This window comes from Microcaecilia unicolor, chromosome 4 (genome assembly GCF_901765095.1).
Source record: "Microcaecilia unicolor chromosome 4, aMicUni1.1, whole genome shotgun sequence".
Lineage (NCBI taxonomy): Eukaryota > Metazoa > Chordata > Amphibia > Gymnophiona > Siphonopidae > Microcaecilia > Microcaecilia unicolor.
In genome coordinates, this window is record NC_044034.1 from 318,848,763 (window position 1) to 318,873,970 (window position 25,208).

Here is a 25,208-nt window from a genome sequence, read left to right on the forward strand (position 1 = left end):
CTGGAGGAGCGGCTTGGGATACACACACACTGCTCTTCTCATTCAGCATTCTAGTCAATCACCCCAAATGGCAGACTTTGTTACTCTACAAAATTTAAATGTCCCTACTCCCTTTATAGACAATCACACAAATACTATTATTACTTTCCTGCTTCTACTTTAACACAAAGTAACTCCCTTAAAGTCACAGAAAGAATTAGTCCTATTTCCAGAAACTCACACTTAAATCACACCCCTCACTGTTAACTCCTAAATAATTTCCTATACTCCACCACTCTCCTATTCATGCAATATATGTATTCTTGCAATCACAGTGACTCAGACACCCAACACAACCTCTCCCTTCCACTGCTTCAGCTCCTCTGCCCAACTGTCAGCTGGGTGGTTTGCAAGCCAACGGAACCTTGGCTTGCTCACCTGAAGCATCCCAGTCAATAAAAAGGCACTTTTAGAATTCAAATTTTTTTTCTCTGACCCACGGAATTCTGCCCAGCTCAACTGAATCTCCATTTTTCCCATAGGAAATAATGGAAAAACTAAATTACTTTCAAAAAAAACCATTCAAACAACCCAAAGTACACCAAATTTCCCCCAACAATTAAACCCCTCACTCCCTGCTGAATTATGTTTTAATTATCAAAAATATTTTTAATATCCGCCCCATTTTCCTCACCCAAAACCCCTTTAAAAATCTCAAATTAAATTGAAACTAATATCAAAAAATAAATGAACCCTTTCTGAACCTACCCCGTCGAATTTACAATTTTAAAAACCCAATTTAGGCCCCTTTTTAGCCCACCCTTCCAAAACCTTCCCCCTAAAAATATTTAAATTCTAAATTTAACCCTCCAGAAAAATTCAATAACATCCCCCAAACCCAAAATCCCCAAACAAAATTCAAATTCCATTAACCCCCTCAATTTTTAAAATAAAAATCCCAACTTCACAATTTGAAATAAAACCATCAAATTTTGGGCTAAAAAAAACCCTTACCTTGCTCCTAATTTTTTCTATTTGATGATAACCGCTGGATCCGGTCCCGATGGTCTAGATTAAAAAACGGAACCTAAAAACAGCCCCAAAACCCACCAATTCTCTGAACTCCGGCCAGGCCCAACTGAAATCGAGGCCCAGGCTTTGGCCTAACCGGAGCTCCAGCGAATCGGAGACATGCGCACGCTCCCCTACGCTCACGCACGTTGCTCGCCCTTCACTAAAGCTGCCATAACCCTCCTCTCTATCCCTATTCACGGCCGGCCCAAATATGGACGCCAACCTGCCGGACCGCCCCTGCAACAGGACTCACACATCTCGGCCCCGCTTCCAGCACTGGAGCGCTCAGGAGCCGCCTGACGACCCGTGCTCTCAAACCTCGGCCCAAAAATGGGCCCGAAAGCACTGGAGATGCCCCGCACCTCACCAATTTTGCCCGAGGATGTGCCCAACCGTCTCCAGCCCACCGAAAACCCCGGTATTGCCTCCTGCCACCGTCAATCAGCCTGGAGCAGTCCCAGCCCCATTCCACCGCCAACTTGCTGTGATCGGCCCCAAAACGGCCGAGAGAACACCAAGGACGACTGGCCCCCATCAGAATGTCCCTGAGCACCCCAGGCTTCCCCGGACCAATGAATCGCTGTCCCAACCGGGCCAAAACCAGCCCTGAAGACTTCCCGACCCTCGAGCCACGACCAACCACTGGCCCCAAAGTGGGCCCAAAGCCCTAAGATATCCCCCAGGTAATAAAAAAAAAAACCCCAAACTACTTAATTTTTATCTCCAGGTTACACTATATTAATGTTCAATATCTCAAATTTTGTCATATTTACCCTAAATCCTGATAAAGGGCCATATCGTTGTAAATCTCCGGTCACACCCATTAATGATCTGGAAGGATCTGTAAGGGTTAGCAGGATATCATCAGCAAATAACTATTTTGGAGTCAGTGCTCTGCCACTAGAAACTCATCACCTCCCTCTGGGTTCTAATTGCACTCACCAAGGGCTCAATAGTTAAAGCAAACAACGGTGATAAAGCGCATCCTTGGCAAGTACCCGCTTCAATTTAAATGTTTCCGAATAAGATCCGTTCACCCTAAACAAGTTTGAGGGTTGTGGTAAATTAATTGTAACCCGGTGAGGAATCACCCTGGAAGCCAAAATGCTCTATACTGAAAACAAAGGAACACTGAATATAGTCAAAGGCCTTCTCTGCATCCAGGGACAGGAGCAACAACGGAACCTCTCTTCCCATGCACATTCAACAAGATGTAATGTCTTTCTGATATTATCAAAAGTTTGTTGGCCGCTGATAAAACCTGCTTTGTCTTCTTGGACCAACGCTAGTAATATTCTTTACTTGCGGGCTGGCAGAATCTTGGTGAATAGTTTATTATCTTTATTTAACAATGAAATAGGCCAAAATGAACTACATAATTGCGAAATTTTTCCCCGGTTTTAATAGCAATGTGATTGTTGCCAGATGACTTTTCTGAGAAATTCTGAGAGAAGAGGACATCTCTGTGGGTAAGTGACATTTTATTCTGAGCTTGGTAACTTATAGATTAGGGGTTAAAAGAGGAATTGTAGGATATTGATAAACACAGTTAGAATTTTAAAATAAAAAAAAAAGCAAGCAAACTTTATTAGCTAGCCTCTATACCCTTTTCCCCATAGGTTTAAACTTGAAGTTTCTGCCACAGCATTAACAGATAGTCTCTAGAAGGCACAGAAGGGTCCAGTTCAGTCTTAGAAAAAAATAAAAATATGAGAGGGAAACAAGTATTAACTATTTTCCATAGTGTACAAACCCTTTCCCCAATAGTTTTAAACTGAAAATTTCACTATAGGTAGAAACTTAACAGCCAAGAGTATAAAAAGGATAGTAGATAGGCTTGAACTGTTCTAAAAGATAGTTATTCTCTGTTCTTGCCTGCTGGAGAGGTAGCACTGCAGTTGACCTGAATTAGGTGTGAGGAAGAAGAACAGTTACTAAGGTTACTAAGGGCAATTTGATTACTGGACTAGCTTCAAAGGGTTTGTTTTGAAATAGTTTCCTTAGAATCCAAACTATACAGAAGAGGAAAGATCCCACTCAACTTTCTTTCTGAGAAGTTCTGAGAGAAGAGGACATCTCTGTGGGTAACTTAAAGATTAGGGGTTAAGAAAGGAATTGGAGGATATTGAAAAACACAGACTTTTAAAATAAAATAAAAAAGCAAACTTTATTAGCTGGTCTCTATAGCCTTTTCCCCATAGTTTTAGAACTTAAGTTTATGCCCCAGCTTAAAGATTAGGGTTTAAAAGAGGAATTGTAGGATATTGATAAACACAGAATTTAAAAAAAAGCAAACTTTATTAGTCGCCATACCTTTTCCCCTTAGGTTTAAAACTTGAAGTTTCTGCCACAACATTAACAGATAGTCTCTAGAAGGCACAGAAGGACCCAGTTCAGTCCTAATTCCCACCCACCCTCCAGCTCAACTCTTCATTTATAGTTAATTATTCTAACTAAAACAAGAAGAGGGGAATTTTCAATTTTCATCAGAGTTTGAATTACATTTAGTTTCTAAGAAGCAAACCCTAATACTACAAATTACAACAGTCAAAAGATCTATATTCTTCTGATATCCCTAGTGCCTTAAGAAGTTATAATTAAACAACTCTGTAATATTAAGATGCAGACAGTAGTCCAGCAACGAGAGGGGTGCTATCCAGTCTTTTGCATTGAGTGTCACATGTATGATTATCTCCCATTTGGTGAGATGTCATGCGTGTGCTCAATGCAAAGAGCTCCTAGCTCTCAGAGAATGAGTCCATTCTTGAGCTAGAGTAGCAGACTTGGAGGAGCTGAGGGAGACAGAGAGGTTCACAGAAGAGGCACAGGGAATTGTAGAAAAGTCCCACCTCCCATCTGGCAGCCCCTGTGTTGTCTTGGAGGAGGGAGGCCTCCTAAAAGGAGAGCATCACCATGGGAGGCTGAAAGTATCCTGTAGATAGGACCAGCACACCAGGGAATGCAATATCCTCTCGCACCGAGGATGTGTCTTTCAGGAGCTACTGCACTGGTGGGAAGAGTTAGGACAGTTGTTGAAGTGGGTGAGTCAATTATTAGGCATGTAGATAGCTGAGTGGTTGGTGGACGTGAGGATTGCCTGGTCACTTGCCTGCCTGGTGCGAAGGTGGCGGACTTCACACGTCACCTAGATGGGATTTTAGATAGTGCTGGGGAGGAGTTGGCTGTCTTGGTACACGTGGGTATCAATGACAAAGGAAAATGTGGGAGAGAGGTTCTGGAAGCCAAATTTAGGCTCTTAGGTAGAAAGCTCAAATCAAGAAACTCTAGGGTATAATTTTCTGAAGTGCTACCATTCCACGCACAGGGTCCAAGAGACAGGCAGAGCTCCGGAGTCTCAATGTGTGAATGAGATGATGGTGCAGGGAGGAGGGTTTTAGATTTGTTAGGAACTGGGCAACATTCTGGGGAAGGGGGAGCCTATTCCCAAAGGAGGGGTCCACCTTAACCAGGGTGGGACCAGGCTGCTGACATCGGCATTTAAAAAGGAGACACGGCAACTTTTAAACTACAGACTTGGGGAAGGCCGACAGTCGCTCAAAAGCGCATGGTTCGGAATAAGGTATCTTTTAAAGGTATAACCAAAACAGGGAAGATAGGGTATCCTGATAGTGAGGTTGCAAAAGAGACGATAGTAGATCAGGTGTCCTTAAATAAAAATAAAAAAAAGCAAAGATGTAAATTAATACTGTCAAGTACTGAGCATGAGTGTAAATAGGAACAGCAAACAGTTTGAAATGTCTAATGCGAATGCCAGAAGCCTAAGTAATAAGATGGGAGAGTTAGAATATATTGTCACTAAAAGAAAAATTTAGATATATAGGCATCTCTGAGACCTGGTGGAAGGAGGATAACCAGTGGGACACTGTCATACTGGGTACAAATTATATCGGTTGTGATAGGGTAAATCGACCTGTTGGAGGGTAAGCATTGTATGTTAAGGAGGGCCTTGAATAAAATAGACTGAAAAATTCTGCAGGAAACAAAACACATCGTGGAATCACTATGGATTGAAATTCCATGGTAAAGGGGAAAAGGATAGTGATAGGAGTGTGCTACCGTCCGCCTGGTCAGGATGAACAGAAGATGTAGAAATGTTATTGGAAATTAGGGAGGCTAACAAACTGGGCAACACTATACCAATGAATGATTTCAATTACCCTGATATTGACGGGGTAAATGTAACATCAGAGCATGCTAGGGAGGTAAAATTCCTTAATGAAATTAAGGATTGCTTTATGGAGCAGCTGGTACAGGAGCCGACAAGAGAAGGAAAAATTCTACACCTAGTCCTTACTGGAGTGCATGATCTGGTGCAGGAGGTAATGGTGATGGGGCCGCTTGATTACAGTGATCATAATATGATCAGATTGATACTAACTTTGGAGTAAGTATAATCGGAAATCCAATATGCTAGTGTTAACTTTCAAAAAGAAGAATATGATAAAATGAGAAGAATGGTGGGAAAAAAAACAAACAAACAAACAAACAAACAAACAAACAAAAAGCTTAGAGGAGTGGCTGCGAGGGTCAAAAATGCCATCATGGAAGCCCAGGCCAAATATATTCAGTGTATTAAAAAGGACGGAAGACCAATGACAGCTGGCATGGCTAAAAAGTGAGGTAAAGGAAGCTATTGGAGCTAAAAGAAATCCTTCATAAAATGGAAGAAGGAACCGACTGAAAATAATAACAGCATAAGGAATGTCAAGTCAAATGCAAAGTGCTGATAATTTAGGCAAAGAGGACTTTGAAAAAAAGATTGTGTTGGAGGCAAAACACATAGTAAAAATTGTTTTTAGGTATATAAAGGAAGAAGCCGGCAAAGAATCGGTTGGACCGCTAGATGACTGAGGGGTAAAAGGGGCGATCAGGGAAGAAAGCCATATCAGAGAGATTAAAATGAATTCTTTGATTCAGTCTTCACCGAGGAAGATTTGGGCGAGATCCGGTGCCAGAAATGGTATTTGAAACAGATGAATTGGAGAAAATGACTGAAATCTCTATAACCCTAGAGGATGTAATGGGGCAATTTGACAAATTGAAGAGTATCAAATTTCCTGGACTGGATAGTATTCATCCCAGAGTACTGATAGAATTGAAAAATGAACTGGCAAATGAACTGGCAGAACTATTGTTAGTAAGATTGGAGGATAGCCCATGTAACGCCGACATTTAAAAACTGTTCCAGAGGGGACCGTGAAATTAATAGACCGGTAAGCCTGACATCAGTGCTGGCAAAATGGTAGAGATTTATAAAGAACAAAAATTACAGAGCATATTCAAAACATGCATTAAGCCAACATGGATTTAGTGAGGGAATCTTGCCTCACCATCTATTACATTTCTTTGAAGTGGTGAACAAACGTGGATAAAGGTGAGCCGGTTATATTGTGTATCTGGATTTTCAAAAGGCTTTTGACAGAGTACCTCATGAAAGACTCCAGACAAATTGGAGAGTCATGGAAAGGAGAAGCTTTGTCTGTCATCAGGAGTGTATTGGAGAGGAGGGCAAGACCACATTTGATTCCCACAAATTTCCTCCTGAAGTTGGCACGGTTGGCATTGAAGGAGAATTTTTCTGTTTAATGGCATACTGTATTTACAGAAGAGCGGGGTGGCGATGGGTGCTACCTTTGCCCCCTCAGTTGCCAACCTGTATATGGAGCAGTTTGAGGATGAGTGGTTGGAATCTTCTCCATTTTTTCCTTTGATACACAGTTAGTGGAGATATATTGATGATATCTTTGTCCTGTGGAGGGGTACATCTGAAGCATTCTCACTGTTTGTAGGTTGGTTAAACAGTTGTAACAGCAACATCCAATTTACTAGTACTTTATCAAGTACTAATATTAGTTTTTTGGATGTAGAGGTAACAACCCCCCCCCCCCCAGGGCTTCTCCACCAAAGTACATCATAAAGAAACTGAAAGAAACACTTTTTTACATCAAAGCAGTTGTCATCCGCAGCATATGTGTGATAATTTACCCTTTGTAACCAGGTACCTCTCTCGTGCAGCCAAGGATAGAACAATCTCCTCCAGCCCCAGGCTCCCGGTACAATGAAGAAATAGATGTCCACCAGTAACTTCAATCTTAAGGACTTTTATTCCATGCAGGTTTCTAGTACACAGTTCCAACAGCAGCATAGCACATACCAGGATTCAATACAGGCTTACAGGCTTCAGTCTGGGCTCTTTATCCAGTGCACAATAAACAGTAATTCAATTCCCAAGACAAACAGTTCTTTCAGTTCATCACCAAGCAGCATTTTCTACCTTCTATCCTCTTTACCCAAGGAATCTCAGCCTGCTTCCATACTTTAGGGACCTCCCTGCCCAAGGGTTTTCAGCCTGCAACTGCTTCTCTCCTTCTGCTCCTCTCTCCTGAACTGAACTCAACTCCTGGGACTCCTTCCCATCTGCCTAATCAATCCCTGGCTTCAGCGACCACAACCAATCATTCTCCTTCCATTAGCTTCCTCACACCCCAAACCAGCTGAGTTGAGCCTTAAACTAATGAGACCAATGATGAGCTCCTGCACACAGAGTTTCCTAACTCTTTCCGCCCAGTGGCAGCCACTCTACACAACCTACCAGCATACACCCATGTCTTCCCTGATTGCAGCTAGGAGTCCAGTCCGGGTTCTTCATCGCCCCCTCTGGCTCCTTGCCTGCAATGCCTTCTGGGACTTGTATTTCAGACCGAAACTGCCTTAACCCAACTATCCTGGAGGTGACTTTATCACACTTCTCCAATTTCTAAGGATTAGAAGAATTTGCAGTAATGATTTAACATTCAAATTTCAGGCTAAAAATGTAATGGCCAGATTGAAGGAGCGTGGCTACTCAAACAAGATTTTGAAAAGAGCTTATCGCAGAGCAAAATATAATAGCAGAGACTTACTGTTATCTACCACTTCCCCTAGGGATAGAGATGAAGATACAAATCACCATGGTTCTCAGCTATACAGAAGCGAGTAAACACATAGTAAACATCCTTAGACACAGATGGGACATTTTGCAGTCCTCTGCTTTTTTTGAACAGAAGAGACTTAGGATAGCCTTCTCAAGAGCGAATAATTTGAAAGAAAGATTGAGCCCTGCATATCTTAGAACAAGAAAACCTTTGAAGACAGTGTCTAATCACTTTAAATGTGGCAGGTGCCACAGCTGAAAGGTAATGCTGCAAACCAAAACTTTTTATCTTTAACATTTTTTATTGATGACACACAAAAATAATATTCATCCAGTTCCAGCATACACTGAAATGCCAACAGCATAACATGCACAGTATAAATAAAACGTGAAAGTCTGTCATCTACTTTTTAAATTTTTTCCTCCCTTCCCCCCCAGCCCAACCTCCCTCTCCCCCCCTTCTAAATATGATTCAACCTTTTATTGTTGACTATGCGGAGAAGACACATCTGATAGCATGGATATACAAATCTTCATATAAATGCAATTACTCATTAAACTAAAAGAATACAGATCGTCATCAAGCTTTTTATATTGACAGTCTATATCATAGCTATGAAATCTCATAAAAAGCCAAAACCTCACAATTGAGAATAAGAATTATAAGAACCTCAAAACTTTTATGGATGCCTCTCCCCCCTCCCCTCTTTACAATGAAGCTCATCCACCCGATAATGATGCCTGACACATAAAATGCGTCTCAAGTTTCCAATTTTATTCTGTCCAAACATACCTATTAACCCAAATTATTCAATACCTGACTCCGAGCTCGTGGGGATATTTATGCAGGTACGCCCCCCAAATTTTTATGAATCGCTGATGCCTCTTTGGTGTATTACGGGCGTCCTGCATTTCCCATAACATGAGCTCATGGAGCCTGTTTCTCCAATACCAATATGAGGGTTCTCTATCCGTTGTCCAACAATTTAGAATACATTTTTTCCCCAGGATACATAATTTGCTAAGAAACATCTTTTCTTCTACAGTTCCTTTGTTCCATGTCGAAATGGAGCTTAGTATCACCCTCTCAAAGGACAGGTCTACCTGGTATCCCAGAACCCAACCCAAAAACCTAGAGAGAGCGAACCAGAACCCCCGTACCTTTTTGCATTGCCACAAACCGTGGCTAAACGATGCATTGGCTTCTGCACACTTAGGACACTTGCTTGTTTCCACCACTCCTGCATACCATGCTTTTTTACTGAGAAATATGCCCTGTGTATGGTGCGAAAATGGCATTCCTGCAACTCAGCACTATGTACCACCCTTACCCCCCCGGAGCGCCACTAATATCTTCCCTTCTGTTATTCGGTCTTCCACCCCCGGCTCCATCTTTCAGCAACTTCTTAACATCTCTTTCTGGTTGCTTCCCCTCCAATCCCTTGTGAAACCATGACACCGAAATTTGTCCTGTTACATCCCCAGCCAAGAATTCCCTAATATCCTTCCCAAAACCTGGTAGAAGACTTGCGGTGGGGAGCTCATGTATGTAATGTGAGAGTTGAAGATAAGCTAATTTTGCTAACATTCCCCCGCATAGTGCCTCTTAAACTCTGAGTAAGCCATAACTGTCCCATCCTCTTGTAGAAAGTTTTCCAAAAGTATCACACCCTGCTTCCCCAGGGCTCGAAAAAATTTACTTTCTCTCCAGGCGAGAACTCCGCATTCCCGTAACTGGCAGTAGCACACTACTCTCTGAACTGTGTTTCCAAAGTTTTGTTATCTCTCTCCACAAGTATCTTAATGGCTGTAAAAGTAAGCTATGCTTAGCTTGTTGTGGTAAGTTTCCAAATTTTGCGTGTAATAAGTAATTGAGGTGCCAGGGGCTAAGTGCGCGCACTCTAGTTGTACATCTGTGTAAGTGTTCGTTCCATGACCCAGTCTCTTAAATGTCGTAAAAGGCATGCTTGATTGTATGTATGCATGTTAGGTATCCCTAACCCCCCATCTGCCTGGGCCCCCCTAAGATACTCCCATTTGAGTTTTGATTTCCGTCCGGCCCAACAAAATCGGGCCACCTGTCTCTGGTGAGCCCGGAGATCTTTTTTCCATATCCGTATTGGTAATACCTGCAGTACATATAGCCATTTCGGGAATACCAACATGCGGTACAAATGGATCCGGCCCAAAAGTGTCAGTGGTAGAACTCCACCTGTTTAACTGCTCCCTCGTTTCTTGCAGTAATTGTGGGATATTGGAAGCGTATATCTGAGCCGGATCTAATGTTAACTGAATACCTAAGTATCGGAATGATCCCGTCCCACCGTAATGGGAACTGTTCCCAGTCTGCCTTCCTAATGTCTGGGCTTACTAAGGCCTCTGATTTTATCAGATTTAAATGAAATCCGGAGAAGTCCCCATATTCCCTTATGCTTTCCATTAGGTGCCCCATAGTGTTCTTGGATTTGTTATTAACACCAGCATCATCTGCGAATGCTGCTATTTTAAATTCCCGGTCCTTGTATCTGTACTCCCTTTATATCTGTGTTGTTACTTATCTCCCTTATCAACGGGTCAAGTGTTAAAACAAAAAGTAATGGTGAGAGAGGACTCCCTGGCGTGTGCCTCGACCAATGGGAACCAATCTGAGGCAAGACCATTAACAAGGACTCTCGCCTAGGATCGGTGTACAGAGTTCTAATCGCCTGCAAGAAAAACCCATCATACCATATGCTTTAAGTGTTGCCAATAGGAATCCCCAGTCCACCTGATCGAAAGCCTTTTCAGCATCAAAACTAATTAACATGGTTGACTGTTTTTCCCTCTGTGTTCTCTCCAGCGCTAAAAGTATTCTCCTCATATTCTTTGCTATTCTCCTGCCCTGGACAAATCCCGCTTGTGGCTCTTCTATCAAAGAGGGGAGATATCTGGCCAGTCTATTAGCTAGCAGTTTGGCCAAAAACTTGGCCTCTGAGTTTAAAAGTGAAATTGGTCTGTATGACTCCGGGTGATGAGCTGTTTTACCTGGTTTAAGCAGTACTGTTATATAAGCCTGAATCATGTGAAGTGGCAGAGATTCCCGCTGGACAGTTAAATTAAACACCTCGGTCAGCACCGGGCCGATTTCGTTCTGCATTAATTTATAAAACTCATTCCTCATTCAATCAGGACCCGGTGCCTTCCCTAACGGACTTTGCTTAATCACCCACATAACTTCATCTACAGTAATGTCTGCATTCAAACACCCTTAACTCCTCAGCCTCCATTTGAGGCAACTCCATACTAGCCAGGTATGTCTCACTAGGCCTGACCAGATCCTCTTGTGGTTTATATAGCTGCTCAAAAAAATCCTTAAACACTCCCGAAATTTCACTATCCTTCTGTACTATGTTCCGTAATGGTCCCTTAATGTAAGTATCTTTTGATAACCTATTTTCCTGCCCATGACCTTCGCTAAGAAACCCCCTCCTTGTTTGCAAATTTATAAAGCTTGTATTTATAATACGCCTGGGATTTCCTAATTGTGCGGTGCAACAACTCGTTGAGGCTCTGTTGGGCCTCTAGTAATTGCACTCGGAGACTCTGAGTATGTCCCGCACTGTACTGACGTCGTAATTTAGTCACTCTCCTTTCTAGTCTAAGAATTCTTGTCTCCTCATTTTCCGCTTAAAGCTTGTATAAGCTATAATCTCCCTCTAAGTACTGCTTTAGCTGTCTCCCAGTAAAGTACCGGGTCCGTCTTATGAATCTCATTATTGATGCTGAAGTCTTTCCAACATTTAGTCAAGTGGGGTAAGAATTGTCCATCCCTATAAGCCAAGTTGGGAATCTCCATATATAGTCCTCTCTCATCCCTCCGTCTAGTTCAAACCTCACCATTACCCAGGCATGATCTGAGACCACTATTGGCCCAATTTTCGCTGTGGCCACTTGTGCAAATATATCTCCTGTTACTAATATATAAACGATACGGGACAAGGTACCATGGGCCCTCGATAAGTGGGTGTAGTCCCTTTCTAGAGGGTTTCAAAGTTCTCCACACATCTACGAGCGCAAAAGCTTCCTCCAGTGTTGCTATTCCCTTCCCGGGCCTAGCTCTTCCCTCTCCCAATAGAGCCGGACCTGTCTAATGCCGGGTCTGCTACTTCATTAAAGTCTCCCCCCATTATAATCGGGATCCTCCTAACCCTTGCAGTGCACTGGTGAGTTGTGTGTAAAATCGCTGATCAAACGTGTTTGGTGCGTATATATTACAAAGCAAGACTGGTTGTCTGTCCAATACTACAGATGCCAGCACATATCTGCCCCCAGCATCCCCTACCACCTTATTGACTTCCACATGTATACCTTTTCGGACTAGTGTGATCACTCCTCCTTTCCCTCCCACTGCCGGGGACTCGAAACTTTCTCCCACCCACCATCGCTTCAATTTAGCATGCTCTGTACTTGTTAAATGTGTCTCCTGCAAAAATGCAATGGATGCCTTTTGATCATTAAGGATTTTCAGGATTTTCTGTCTCTTGATAGGCGAGTGGATGCCCCCTACATTCCAAGTAACTACTTGTAATGGAGTCATGTAATCTCTGCTTGTCTGTTAGTACTTTCCTGCATTCTTCCTACAATCTCTACAGAGAGGTGTCCCAGCCACCACCTCTCCAGCTCCTCTTTCCAATCTATCGGTACTCTTTCACCACACCATGTGTCTTTCATATCATCACTACATTTACACAAACATTTTGTTCTCTTCCCAAACCTTGTCCCTCCCTCCCACCCCACCCCCCAACCTCTCTCCATCCCTCCCCTTTCCCCCCTCCCCCCTCTTCCCCTCTTGTCACTCTTCCAGGCCCCCTTCGTGCCCTTGACTTCTCTCGCCTATTGAAGCCCCTAGTTTGTCTATAAACCATCTTATTCCTGAATCCTCGCCCCTGAAAACGATCAACTTGTTTATGGGTCAGGGACTCATTTGACTTCGTGCCCCAACATTTACTGGGACACCCTGAAACTTTTCCCATATCAACTGTAACTTTTAAACATCAAGAACCTTAAATCCATAACTTGAACTTTCAATACATCTCAAACCATTTACCATATACCATATCACTCAGGTCCAATCCCCTTGTCTTCTCTCACCAAAGGGGAGACTCCCCTAGGTTCTTTCTCATCTCACACTCTCCTTCAAAGTCATGTGTTCGGTTCTTTCATGTCCACGTCTAGGAACTGTTGAGCTTCTTGTACAGTTTGAAAGGATCTCCACTGGTTTCCATGCTGAATCTTTAGGATGGCTGGGTAGAGTAACATAAACCTGGTGTTCTTGGTGACCAGCGTGGAACATATGGGATGAAAACGACGTCTTTGTTCCTGTACTCCTGCCGAGTAGTCTTGAAAAATCTTTATTGGGGATCCCTCATATTGAAGGGAGTCACGTTCAGCCTGAATCCTCGTAATATTTCTTCTTTATGTAGGTAGTTTAGCACTTTGATGATGACAATTCGTGGCCGCTGTAGATTTGGCTTCCAATGCCCTAGCCTATGGGCTCGCTCGATACATAGCTCCCCTCTGCTATCTGAGAGGGCTAGCTCTTTTTTCAACCACTGTTCTAGTAATTGTCCAAGTAGTTTCTCTGGGATCTTTTCAGGGAGGCCCACAATGCTCAAGTTGCATCTCCATGCCCTGTTTCCATGTCTTCTATTTTTTCTTCTTGCAATTTAAGCTGAGCCCTTAGCCTGGCAATCTCCTGTGTGTTCCGGGAGCTGGAATCCTCCACTGCTGCTATCCGAGCCTCTGCTTCTCCAACTCTTTCCTCCGTTTCAGCCCCTGAAGATTCTAAGTTCTTTAATTGTCCAGCTAGCAAGTCAAATCGTGGGTTTAGAGCTGCGCTTACCGCTGCTGTTATTTGCGCTAATTGTTTGTCAGTGAATTCTCCTTCAGCTGTACCTTTCAAGTCCGCCATTTTGTGGCTAAGCTTAGGAGGTGAAGGTCTCTCTTTATCAAATTTTGTACCTCTACGAGTGGTCCCAGATGGCATGGGTTTCAAGTATTGCTCCATACATTCAGTAGCTCCGCTCTCAGGCACTCTCCCAGCACTGTGTCAGACAACCCAGCTGCCAATGGATAACTGGCCTCTGCCCGGTCCTCGTTTGTGCGCGGGACCTCAGGTACCGTTGATTATTTGTACTAGGTCTTCCACCCGTCGCCTCGCGTCCTCCTATTTGAATACTCTGAGTTATCTTCTCTAGGTACCGGGCAAATATGGGCGATATTATGATTCCACACGGCTAGAATTTCCTCCCCCAGCCCGAGGATATATCTCCAGCTGCGCAATGGCGGCCACTTAACTTGCTTGTTTGCTAACTGATATTTCTCCACTCCTCCAGCTCCTTAGGTTCACTGTTCTATATTATTTGCCAGTACTGGCCTGTCAGCTCCTTGCACCGATCCCAATGAATTGTACTCACTTTCACTGTCCTGCAGTGGGATCAGTCCTTCCCCCTTCCGTTAGGACTTCCGTCTTTCTCGTTTATCGCCAGGGGTGTGTTGTTATGAGCTACGAGCTTCCTCTGCCGCCGCCATCTTGGGGGCCACCCGCACGTGTTTCAAATTTTGTTTTTATATTAGTAACAGCGCCGGCAGTGCCGTTTGTGTGTTGTCTCCGGTCCCTGTTGCCCTCCTCACTTATAGGATCGTTCAGGAGCGGGTCCGACGATGTTAAAGTCGGGGCTTCATTCAGGCGGAACGGAGCTCACAGTGCAACGTCCATCTCGCTGCTCATCTCCACCGGAAGTCTTTTCCCAAAACTTTTTTAATGCAGCAACTAACACCACTTTTTTGTTCAAACATTTTTCTAATTGCTCCACAGACTATGTTGTCTATAGTATCACTTGCCCCTGCAATAAAACTTATGTGGGTATGACAACAAGGATGTTAAAGATTAGGCTATCAGAGCATAAGTCAAACATACGCAGATCTGATTTGAAGGAGCCCTTGGTGGAACACTGCTTGACTTTTTATTTTAAATTTTTATTTATATAACTTTCAATATTATACAAGATCAAAAACAAATACAAGTGTTCATCTATTGAATAATGCAACTAATTCCATCATTACAATCTTCAACTTATATATCCTGAGAATCTTTGTAACATCTTTAACCCCACCCTCCCTCCCCTCTGATCCCTCTATGTCTGTGTGACTGACGGTTCAATGTTCACATTTGCGGATAACCATTTGGTATACAAATCCCATATCTTATAGTACTGAGCTAATTGTTCATTCCGCAGTGCGGTAAGTTTAGACATTACTGGATTGTCTTCAGTCTCTCCAGCACTGTTGTAGCTCCAGCAGCCGCGGTTTTTTCCACAGGCCGCCAGAACTATCTTACCCGCCACAAACACCTGAGTGGCAAACCTATGATGTTTTTTTTTACTCCTATCGGTTTAAAAGTGTAATAAACATTATCCATTTTCATCAGGTATTCTATATCTGTCACCTTATGTATGTAATCGACATGTTTTCCCAGTACCTTTGGGCCTGGTCACATGACCACCAGATGTGGTACATGTCCCCTACCACACCACATTGCCGCCAACATAAATCAGAGCCCGATTAAACATACGAACCAGGCGGCTAGGGGTGTAGTACCGCTATATAAAATCTTATGTCCATTTTCCACCATTACGCTGGACACTGAGACTCTTAGCAGGGATTTAAAAGCCTGTGCCCATTGTACGGTTCATATGAAGTCCCTAGGTGCTATTTCCCATTTCTTTGTGTAATGTTCCACCGGTGAGGAGTATGACAGTAGAGCTTTATATAGCCTTGAGATACTGCCTCTGTCTCCTCCCCCCATTAATCCTTTTTCTAGTGTTGTTTCAGCTAGGCTAAGCTGATCTTTTGCTTTACGATTAATGAAATCTCTCACTTGATAATATTGGAGAGCTTGTATGGGTGAAAGTCCATGCTCTTGACATAGCATTTGGAATGTGGGAACATCTCCCTCCTCACATATCTGTCCCGGTTCACATAAGCCCATAGCTTCCCAGTCCTGATAAGCTGTGTCCATTGCCCCTGGCCTGAATTGGGGAGTAAATCTAAGATAAGCATGTTTGAAGTATACTCGCCCTGGGAAAAAATTGCTCCCTAATTTTGTACCAGATGTTTAGTGGCCATTGGAGCAGGCAGGGACTCTTTCCCGATTATTTCTTTCAATTTACATTTCGGTAACCAAGGTATTGCTCTAAGCGGTATCGGTTCCAGCCAACTTTGTTCTATGTGGGTCCATATTTTCCCTTTACTTTGCGACCAAATTGCTATTATGCGCAGATGAGCTGCCAATAATAATCATGAAACGAGGGGACCCCCATGCCCCCCTTATCTCTACACTGACACATTGTGTCTCGTCGCACCCGGGGTGGCCTTTTCCTCCAAATAAATGAGAACACTCTTCTCTGTAGGCCACGAAAGATACATCTGGTATTTCAATTGGTAGGGCCATAAATAAGTATAAAAGTTTCGGAAGGATTATCATTTTTATGGCATTGATTCTGCCCATCGAAGACAGTGTTAATCCCTCCCACCGTTCTAGCTCCTGGAACAAGAACACTGCTTGACTTTTAAGCATTGCATTTGAAGAGCTACGGTGTTGCACTATAGACAGAGTTGAACCACTTATCAGGGGTGGTAATCACAAATTATTGCTCCAGAGACAAGAAACTAGATGGATTTTCATCCTAAACACCATGGAGCCATATGGTTTAAACAGCTTCATAGAATGGACTGTGTTCTATTGACACAGTTTCTTTTGTGCAATACCTGTCAGCATTTTATTCTCTGTGTTATTATTGTCACCTTTTTTACTGGTCTAAGTGCTTTTATCTGACATCAGGGCGTAGCCCGAGGGGAGGGGGCATATTTTAGCCACCCCCTCCCGCCACGAACCCTCCCCGCCGCCGCCTACCTTCGCTTTTGCTGGCGGGGGACCCCAATCCCCACCAGCCGACGTCCTCTCCGTCCTGCTGCAGTGAAAAAAAAGTCTTCTTCCTTCTGTTGCATGCTGACTCTCAGTTGCCCCCCTAAGTTTTTTTTTTACCGTTCTTCTCATTTTATCATAGTCTCCTTTTTTAAAGTTAAACGCTAACGTATTTGACTTTCTGTGTACAGTTACTTCAGGTCGATATCAAAACTGATCATATTATGGTCACTGTTATCAAGCGGCCCCAGTACCGTAACGTCCCTCACCAGATCATGCGCTCCACTAAGGACCAAGTCTAGAATTTTTCCTTCTCTCGTCGGCTCCTGCACCAGTTGCTCCATAAAGCTGTCTTTGATTTCAACAAGGAATTGTATCGCTGTAGCGTGTCCTGATGTTACATTTACCCAGTCTATATTTGGATAATTGAAGTCACCCATTATTATCACATTGCCCATTTTGTTCGCGTCTCTGATTTCTTTTAACATTTCTGTATCTACCTGCTCATCCTGGCGAGGCGGACGGTAGTACACTCCTATCACCGTCCTTTTCCCTTTTATACATGGAATTTCAACCCACAATGATTCAAGGGTGTGATTTGTGTCCTGCTGAATTTGTAATCTATCTGAGTCAAGGCTCTCGTTAATATACAATGCTGCCCCTCCACCAGTCTTGGTCCACCCTATCACTACGATATACTTTGTACCCCGGTATGACAATGTCCCACTGGTTATCCTCCTTCCACCAGGTCTCAGTAATGCCTATTATATCCATTTAGTGCAATATATTCCAACTCTCCCATCTTATCTCTTAGACTCCTAGCATTTAAATATACACATTTCAAAGTATGTTGTTGTTCCTATTTGCACGATGCTTAGTACTGGACACTACTGATTTGCTATCTTTTGTCTGATCTTTAGTTGTATTTAAGGGCACCTGGCCTACCACGGTCTGTTGCGCAACCTCACTATCCAGAAACCCTATCTTCCCTGTTTGTGAGTTACCTTTGCAAGATACCTTATCCCGACCATGCGCTTTTGAGCGACTGTTGGCCTTCCCCCCATTTCTAGTTGTGTGCCCTCTGTTTCTTTAATTTAAAGGTCAGAAACTGGCTCGACTTATTACCAAATACAAAGTGGGATTGACGAACCTGTAGCAACTGCTCCGCTATGTTGGCTAATTGGAGCTCCTCTAGTTGCACACAAATGTGGTGCATTTGTTGTTCTAAAGATAGCCCCCCCTCCCTTGTTTTGATTGATATTCTGGTTGTGCCAATTGGGATTGTAGTAAGCATTCCTTTTGCTCTTGGTTTTAGAAACATAAGCTTGTAGTGCAATTAATTTTTCCCTGAGGACTACTTTAGGTCCTCCCACAGTATTGTGGAGATACCGCCCCATAATCGTTAATTTGAATATAATCCTGTACTTCCCTTTCTGTGTTAAGTGTTCACATGGGGATAATAAAGCATCTGAAAGCCTCCAACATCGAATTCCCTGCGGCCTCCGAGCTGTGCCCAAACAGGATAACTGGAGCGTGATCTGACCAGGTTCGCGTGGCTATGTAATGAGACAAGACCTGTCCTGCTATCTGTGGGGTTCCCAACCAATCAATACAGGAATAGCTATTATGTGCTGGAGAATAGTAGGTATCTCTATTTTTGGGATGTATAGACTTCATACATCTACCAAATTCCACCTTGACATGAAGTGAGCCATAGTATCCCAATCCCTTTGGGCATATCTAAGCTCTGTGGTCGAATTAACTAATGCTGTATTTAGTGTGATATTGTAATCTCCCCCCCAACAGTAGAGTACCCTCAACATGCTTAAGGATAACCTAATCCAACTCTTGAAATTGAAGCCTTCTCTGCTCTGTGGATGTACAGAAACTGTGGATGCTGCGCAAACTCGGGCTGATGGGAAGGCACAGGCGCATGTGTGATTGGGCCTGTCAAAAGCTTCTGGAAAGAGGAGTGCTGGGCAGCGTCCACACCGGGGCTTCGTAGATGATGTCAACCATCTGTGATAATTTTAGTCCTGCTGGTCCTCAGATAAAATATACACTTTCCCAAAGAGCTTGCAATCTAAATGGATTGCAAAGACAATGGGAGCCAGTGACTTGCCCAGATTTGTCTGCAGCAGAGGCAGGATTTGAACCCTTGCTCAGCCTACTGCTCAACCACTAGGCTACTTCCTCTCCTACCACCACCCCTCTCAGAACAATCCTATAGAGAAACATAATATTTAGAAGTATGTCTAAACTGTTTCATATATGTATATAATGAAGGAAATTTGCAAAAGCCATGTATGTGGATAATGGGCTATTTTGGAAAACTGCCTAACCTCCTGCAGGTAAAAAGTATTAAGTTATTTGATTTTTGGGTACTGTCAGATCTACAGTCTTACTCTGAATATAGCTGCTCTTTACTGTTCCTCAGGAGTTGTTTCCTCTAAGCGACTGCCTGCCTAATGTTAAGATGGCTCTGAAATCTAGACTCCTCCACATGAAGTGCTGCCACTGGTCACCCCATTACTCAGTTTTAATATTAAAACTACACTCACTGTTCAATGTGCACATGCAAAAATGCAGGGGAGAGAATTACTACCAGCTTTCCAGTTCTGTGAACATGCAGGATGCCAATACAGGTAGGAAGCCCACTTCTGCTGCTCCACACACGGATGGGTCCTTCTATGTCAGGAATAGGAGAAGCACTTCGAAGCTCGTTTCTCAACTGGTTCTCCCAGTCTGAGCAGTGTTGGGAAGAACTCTCAGCCAAACTGTGCACTAACGGTACAGGGAAAGAAACATCACTGGCTGAATCCCCATCACCAGTGTTGTGGGATCTCTGAACCTAAACAGAAAACAAAAATTTTATACTAGACACACAACTATTTCATACATTTTTAAGATTAGCTCTGACAGTAGCACAACTTAACTAAAATGAGCATTACAGGAGATTTTAGATATTGAGAGGGCTATGATCAAACATATACAAAAAAAACCTGTTGCAATTGAATCCCCCAAACCTTAAACCCATATCTACATTTTCCTTGTTGCACAGCTTTCTTATTATAACCAATTCTGCATATATTTAAAAACATTTTTTCTTTGAACACAAGAACATAAGCACTTTTTTTCATCAACATTTTATTGAAAAATTAACATGTGGCCAGACCGATGATCCATCAAGCCCAGTATCCCGTTTCTAACCATGGCCATCCAGGTCACAAGTACCTGGAAAGATGCCAACAGTGAAACAGATTTGATGCTTCTTGTCCCAAAATAAACTGTGGATTGTCATTTTTTGAAAAAATAAGATCAAATTAAACTTTACTTAGGGCCCTGTTTACTAAGAAGGTACACTAGCTTTTTTAGCACATGCTAATGCTAGAGAGACACCCATAGGAATATATGGGTGTGTCTAGCATTAGCGCATGCTAAAAATGCTAACACGCCTTCAGCACAGCTTAGTAAACAGGGCCCTAAGAATTTTGAAAGAATATAGATCAACAAAGATGATAACCTTGGACAAATTGCAAAAGAAAGTTGAGATCAGTGTCAACAGTCCATCTAAACAATATCAGGAGTCACAAAAATTCTTAAAGGGTTTCCAAATTTTTAAATGTTTGTCAATGTAATTGTTTTTTCTTTCCTGAAATACAAGGCTCATAAAACAGACATACAGAGTTCCATCAGAAAGAAAAACTAACTTTTGATAATTTTTCCATTTAATAAATATAGTTTTCAGCACAATGGATTAAGATATCAAAAAGCTTCTTGTTTTCTTCAAAAAGAAAGCACATAATGTAATATTATTGTGGCATTAATCTGCAGGATTTGAGAAATGCATTCTCATACTGAAAGCCAGAAGTGCTGCAGGTTATTACACAAATATCATGTGCTCCAATGTTCTAACACTAGAATTACAGAACCAACACTTAATTGAAAGTGAACTATTTATTCTATGTTGTTTTGCAGGTGTCCATATTACTTCATGATGCAGGCTGTGTGTGATTGTAACACTGAAGCAGAAATAAAAAGTCTATTTACCCTGAACTAGAAAGCAATCCACTGTTCAGCAGAAAGATAATGCATAGTCTAATTCTCAGAGATTTTGTAATGTTAGATTAATCAAAAATTTTTCCCTAAAAGTAAACTTATAAAATTTGGATGCAGATTTACCAAGATGTAGGGCTTCTAAAAGTTTTAATCATTCAGGTAGAGAAGAAGAGCATTTGTGTATAATGTTTTTTTTTACTCGTAGTATAACAATGGAGTTGTAAAAATTAAAAGTATTGGGAAGGAGGAAGGGAACATTTATTACATAACATTTGAAAAGAGCTAAATGAATTTGTATCAATGATGTATTTAAAATATATACAGACTACATTTTAGCCATATAGGCCAATGGATAGTTTTCTGACCAATACTAATAAACTGATTATCCCACAATGGTGCATCTAATGAATTAACAGGACTGGAAAGAACTTTTATTCAACAGATGGGCCACTATTAAAGTGTCATGTACAATATTAAATTGATCCAAATTTTTTAGCTTAACAGTGCCAAGTCTATATTAGAGCGGAATAGGTCTGTTAAGATTTTGCTAAATTAAAAGCCAAACAAGATGAGAGTTGGATAATGGTTCTGCAGCCCACCCATATTGCTCCACATAAAAGGAAAGTTTGATTATATTGCTCGAAAACCAGAAAATTCACTCCACCTAATTCCTAGGGGCACTTTAATTTGTGGAATGCTATCTATCCATGGGGATATATTATTCCAAAAGAATTGTGTTATAATTTGGTCTATATAAGTAAGAATTTAAGAAAATGTATAAGGTAGCATGCTCAACATGTATAGTAAATGTGGTGCAAGAACCATCTTTATAGATTCTTTTTTTAAATTTTTTTTTATTTATGAATAATTAAATTTACATTCATGCAATATTACATAGATGCACACTTCACACAATAAAGTATTAAACATATTTCAAAAAAGGCAAAAACACTTTCCTATTATTTAGTCCACAAATTGTTGACCCAAGATCTAGGAAATTAAAGAATCAATAAAAAAGAAAAAAGAAGAGGGGGATTCCAAGATGGCCGCCGCTATGTACGGACGTGTGTGAGCCCGCTCTTATTCCGCTGGAAAAAAAATGCCTAAACGCAGAGGTCGGGCCGCTGCCACTACCCCCCAGCGTCGCCCAGAATCTATTTTACCTTTTTTGCAGCGGGCCACGGAATATCGATGTCGGAAGGCGGCCTGGTTGCTTCACCCGATACAAGGGGAGATTCGGAGAGGAGCTATGGACTGGAAGTTTCTCTCAGCCCCGACACCCGAGCCCCGCCCCCGCAGCCACTTGGCGCTAGCTCTCCCATTGCGGCGTCCTCGAGCTCGGAGAATCCTGAAGCTCGAGGTCGGGAGGCCCAGATTGATGTGGAAAGCGAAGAGGAGAGAATATTAATTCCTCCGGGACCATCAGAAGGAACAAAGTCGGGGGAAGTCTTGCTGACGGATCAGGAGAAGGACAGACATTCAATCCAACCTCAGGTACCGACCAAACTTATTTCCTTCTCTTTAGTAAAACCGAGTGAAGTGACTTTAGATAGTTTATGGATTTTAGTTGCTGACTTTGCAAAGAATATTTGTCCTCAAATTAAAGTAATTTTGGAAGAAATAACTGACTTGAAAAGAAATTTGAGAGAAACTGAGAATAAATTGGAAACAGTGGATAAACAAGTGAAGAAGCAAGAAAATGACTTACAAAACTCAGTCCAAATCCAAAACACCATGATTAAAGATTTGCTGTATCTAAGAAGAAAATCTGAAAATTTTGAAAATTATTCAAGAAGCAAAAACTTGCGCTTCATTAATTTTCCTGTTCAAAAATTAATATCACCTCGAGAAATGTTAAAAAATTACTTAAAAGAGATACTAGGGATAGGGGAAGAAAATATCCCCCCCTTTGAACAAGTATATATCTCCCTACTAAAGGAGATAATAAGAAACACCTCAGGATAATCAACCAATAGATGTTTCTGCTTTACTCGAGATGACAGACTTGGAACAGTTAACAACAGCTACCTTGGTAGCTACAGTAGCTTTGCCTCATGATAAACTCTGGATTTTGAGACTTTTTTTCCAAAAGAAAGATAACTTGTTTAAAGGATTAAAAGTTCGAATTTTCCCCGACGTGTCGACACACAGAACGGCGTCAGCAATTTCTTCAACTTCGACAACAGACACTTCAAGTAGGTGGTACATTTTTCCTCAAGAACCCGTGTAAATGTTTGGTCGGTTACCGGTAACAGAAATTTGTTTTTTTACGAACCCTCTCAGTTGTCATCATTTGTCACAGCAAGACAAGAAGGAATTAAAGACACTTAGAAGCTCTAGTATGAATAAACCGTCACATGTCCAGTTATTATATTATTTAAAGGGTCTTTTTTTTTAAAGATCTCTATCCGCAAACTCTCCATAACGTCATCTTGGGATCCCAAATGAGGACTTATGAGAATTAAGAATAATAATTAATATTTTCTTTGAAATATATGTTTCCTTTAACTTTTTTTTTTTTTTTTATTAATTTCTCTTTTCTGTGCAAGTATTTTTGCTTTGTAAGTTATTGAAATAAATAAATAATTAAAAAAGAAAAAAAGAAAAAAGAAATATACCTAGAGTAGAGAGAGCCTAAAGTATCACAGCCAGGATAAGTGCTAGCAATCAAGAACTTTACAGCAATAATTCTTTAGCAGAATTAAACAACTTCCCTGGATAAAAAATATATAATTCACAGCGTTCAAGAAACATAACATTTATAAGGAAATTTTAACATAAAGGATCCTCCTATACGGAGAACCCTCTCTATTAACATCAAAAACTCTTTTCTTCTTCTTTGAGTTTCTCTACAAAAATCCGGAAAATATCTGTATTTTGATCCAAGAAAAGGGGAGTTCATGTGTCGGAAGTTTAAATATATTATTTCGATCTAATTGTAAGGCAAATGTAACTAGCAGTGTAGTTCTTTCAGTCACTACTTCCAGAGAATGCTCTAAAAACTCTGTCAAATTTACACCAGCCTAGGTGTTAATAGGCAATTTACTCATGCCAGCACCTGAAATATACTGTGTCTTGGTAATAGGATGGAAATCCCTCTGAAGGGATACCTAATACCTCTGTAAAATATTTTTTAACCATCTCTAAAGCCGGGGATAAGAGGAAGTTTTAGGGAAATTAAGAAATCGTAAATTATTCCCTCTGATCTGGTTTTCTAAGTATTCTATTTTTCGTTGCTGGAAGTTACTATTCTTTATCACGTTAACGTTGAGGTATTCACTGCTACTAAGTCTTTATCAAAAGTCTCCATTTTGACTCTCTGCAATTTCAGATTTTTACCACACTTTGAGCTTTAGTTCCAGTCAATCTCCCCTCAACATACCTGAAATTTGCTGTAAGTTGGTGTTATTAAGGTCTTGTATTGCTTCCCATAGAAGTTCAAGTGTAACAGTTGATGGTTTAGTCAACACTTCAAGATTCAACGAGGATTCGCCAGGCTTTCCTTCAGACAGCGAACCTGTCTGAGCTGTTGTTCTACGGCCGTCGAAGAGGCAACGGGGTTCTCCACTTGCATCCGCAGGGAACCGACTTCCGGACTCAGCGCTCCCTCGTTGTCTCCGCTTCTCCTCCTGGTCTTGAGGGACTGTTATCTGGGGAGGGATCACTGAAATTCCCTCTACGGTCTCCAAGATCTCCCGAAATGATACTCGGTTCCCAGCACTCAAAGACCTGATTCTTGCAACGTCATCTGGCGCAACGGAGGGGGATCTGCCGTGCCCGTGGAGGTAGGCAAACTGGGCTTCCCTTTCCTCTTACCCATTTCGGGTTCGAGGAAACTCAATTGCACAAACTCTGAGTAGGTTTCAGGAGCTCCCACGAGTGGTCTGCTCACGCCGCCATTTTGGGGAATCCATCTTTATAGATTCTAATCTATCCCAGCAAGTGAGATATAACAGGGACCATTTTAAACATGAACTTTTTACTTGTTCAATCATTTTAGCCATATTTGTTTTAATGTTTCTTCAATAGTGGATTTAAATATGAGACCAAGATATTCTATACCACCTTTGCACCAGCAGGTAGGTGTGTCTGAAAAATTACTTTGAGACAGTATATATTAAGGGGTAATACTTCTATCTTTGGCCAATTAACTATGTAACCAGAGGGGGCTCCAAATGATTCAATTACTTTGAATAT

The 25,208-nt window shown here is 41.8% G+C and overlaps 1 protein-coding gene across 4 annotated transcripts in view; it reads right to left on the bottom strand.

Annotated features, from left to right (window-relative positions):
- The window catches only part of FIGLA (folliculogenesis specific bHLH transcription factor), a 157,527-nt gene that overhangs the window by 37,476 nt on the left and 94,843 nt on the right, over positions 1-25,208 (bottom strand). For 3 of the 4 annotated variants that reach the window (XM_030199624.1, XM_030199625.1, XM_030199623.1), the window contains exon 4: positions 19,514-19,803. In XM_030199624.1, coding sequence (XP_030055484.1) covers positions 19,514-19,803 — 290 coding nt within the window. The remainder of the gene's footprint in view (positions 1-19,513; positions 19,804-25,208) is intronic. The other variant, XM_030199626.1, reaches the window with a different exon arrangement.